Source organism: Sinocyclocheilus grahami, unplaced genomic scaffold, assembly GCF_001515645.1.
Source record: "Sinocyclocheilus grahami isolate Dianchi unplaced genomic scaffold, SAMN03320097.WGS_v1.1 scaffold48667.1, whole genome shotgun sequence".
In the NCBI taxonomy this organism is placed as follows: domain Eukaryota; kingdom Metazoa; phylum Chordata; class Actinopteri; order Cypriniformes; family Cyprinidae; genus Sinocyclocheilus; species Sinocyclocheilus grahami.
The window spans coordinates 1-1,000 of NW_015525615.1; the positions used below are offsets into that span (position 1 = coordinate 1).

At 45.4% G+C, this 1,000-nt stretch overlaps 1 protein-coding gene across 1 annotated transcript; it reads right to left on the minus strand.

The window, feature by feature from the left end:
* Positions 1–111: 111 nt before the first annotated feature.
* Positions 112–995, minus strand: LOC107580871 (probable ATP-dependent RNA helicase DDX28; the record flags this gene model as incomplete). Its single annotated transcript, XM_016266496.1, has 1 exon — positions 112–995. A coding segment is annotated over one exon (819 nt), but the record flags the coding sequence as incomplete, so codon positions are not given.
* Positions 996–1,000: the final 5 nt, after the last annotated feature.

Here is a 1,000-nt window from a genome sequence, read left to right on the forward strand (position 1 = left end):
AAGTCAGAGTTTAAGGTGAACTATCCCTTTAAGATGTCTAGTAAAAAAAATTGAACATAAGCTTTAGAACAAACTGTTCTTTACATGTTTATTTTAAAGTTTTAATACAACAAATAAACAATAAACATTTCATTGTTTTAGAAGGCTAATGTGTAGATCTTCATTTATTCATTTTCCTACATCTCTTTAAAATCTGTTTCATGGCTGGGTTTCTGAATTTCTGATTCCATTCCTGGTAAAGATGTTCTCCTCCTGGCTGCTGTCTCTATTCTCTGCACAAGTTCCACATCCCACGGTTGTGTAACGAAACTCAGCACCTCCCCTCCCTCGGAGCCACCTGCTCTCCCCACGCGCCCTGCCCGGTGGATGTAATCTGTGTGGGTCTCAGGGAAGTCATAATTGACGACAAGTCCAACTCTCCGTGTGTCCAAACCTCTTGAAGCGATGTCAGTGCATATTAGAACATCAACACTCCCTTTTTGAAAGTTCCTAAAGGTTCCTTCTCTCATAGTCGCAGGCATCTGTCCCTGTAGCCTCATATGGCGAACACTCATTTCCTCCAATGAGTAGCCCAGCCAGTTGACAGTGGAAGCCGAATTACAGAACACCAAAACGCCTTTGTGCTCCATTTCGGCCTTTTTCAGGGCCTGGTGAAGCTCTAGAATCTTGTCTGCACCTTTGACCCTGAGAAACGTCTGCTTTACATGCGGCATGAGATGATGCAGCATGCGGCTTTTAACGGTCACCATGCTGGCCAGGTCAGTCACCTTACTGAGCACTTCTCCTACGCCACCCGGAAATGTGGCTCCCACCACGACCAGCTGAGCTTTACGGACGAGCCCAACCGTATCAGAAAGCCTGGATGCCACCTTGGTATGCGAAAGAATATTCTCAAGCATGCCTGCAAAGCTTTCGTCAAACATAGTGTCAGCTTCATCAATGACTAGGAAGTTTAGTTCAGTCAAGTTAATGAACCGCTTCCAAAGGGCCTTCAGCAGGG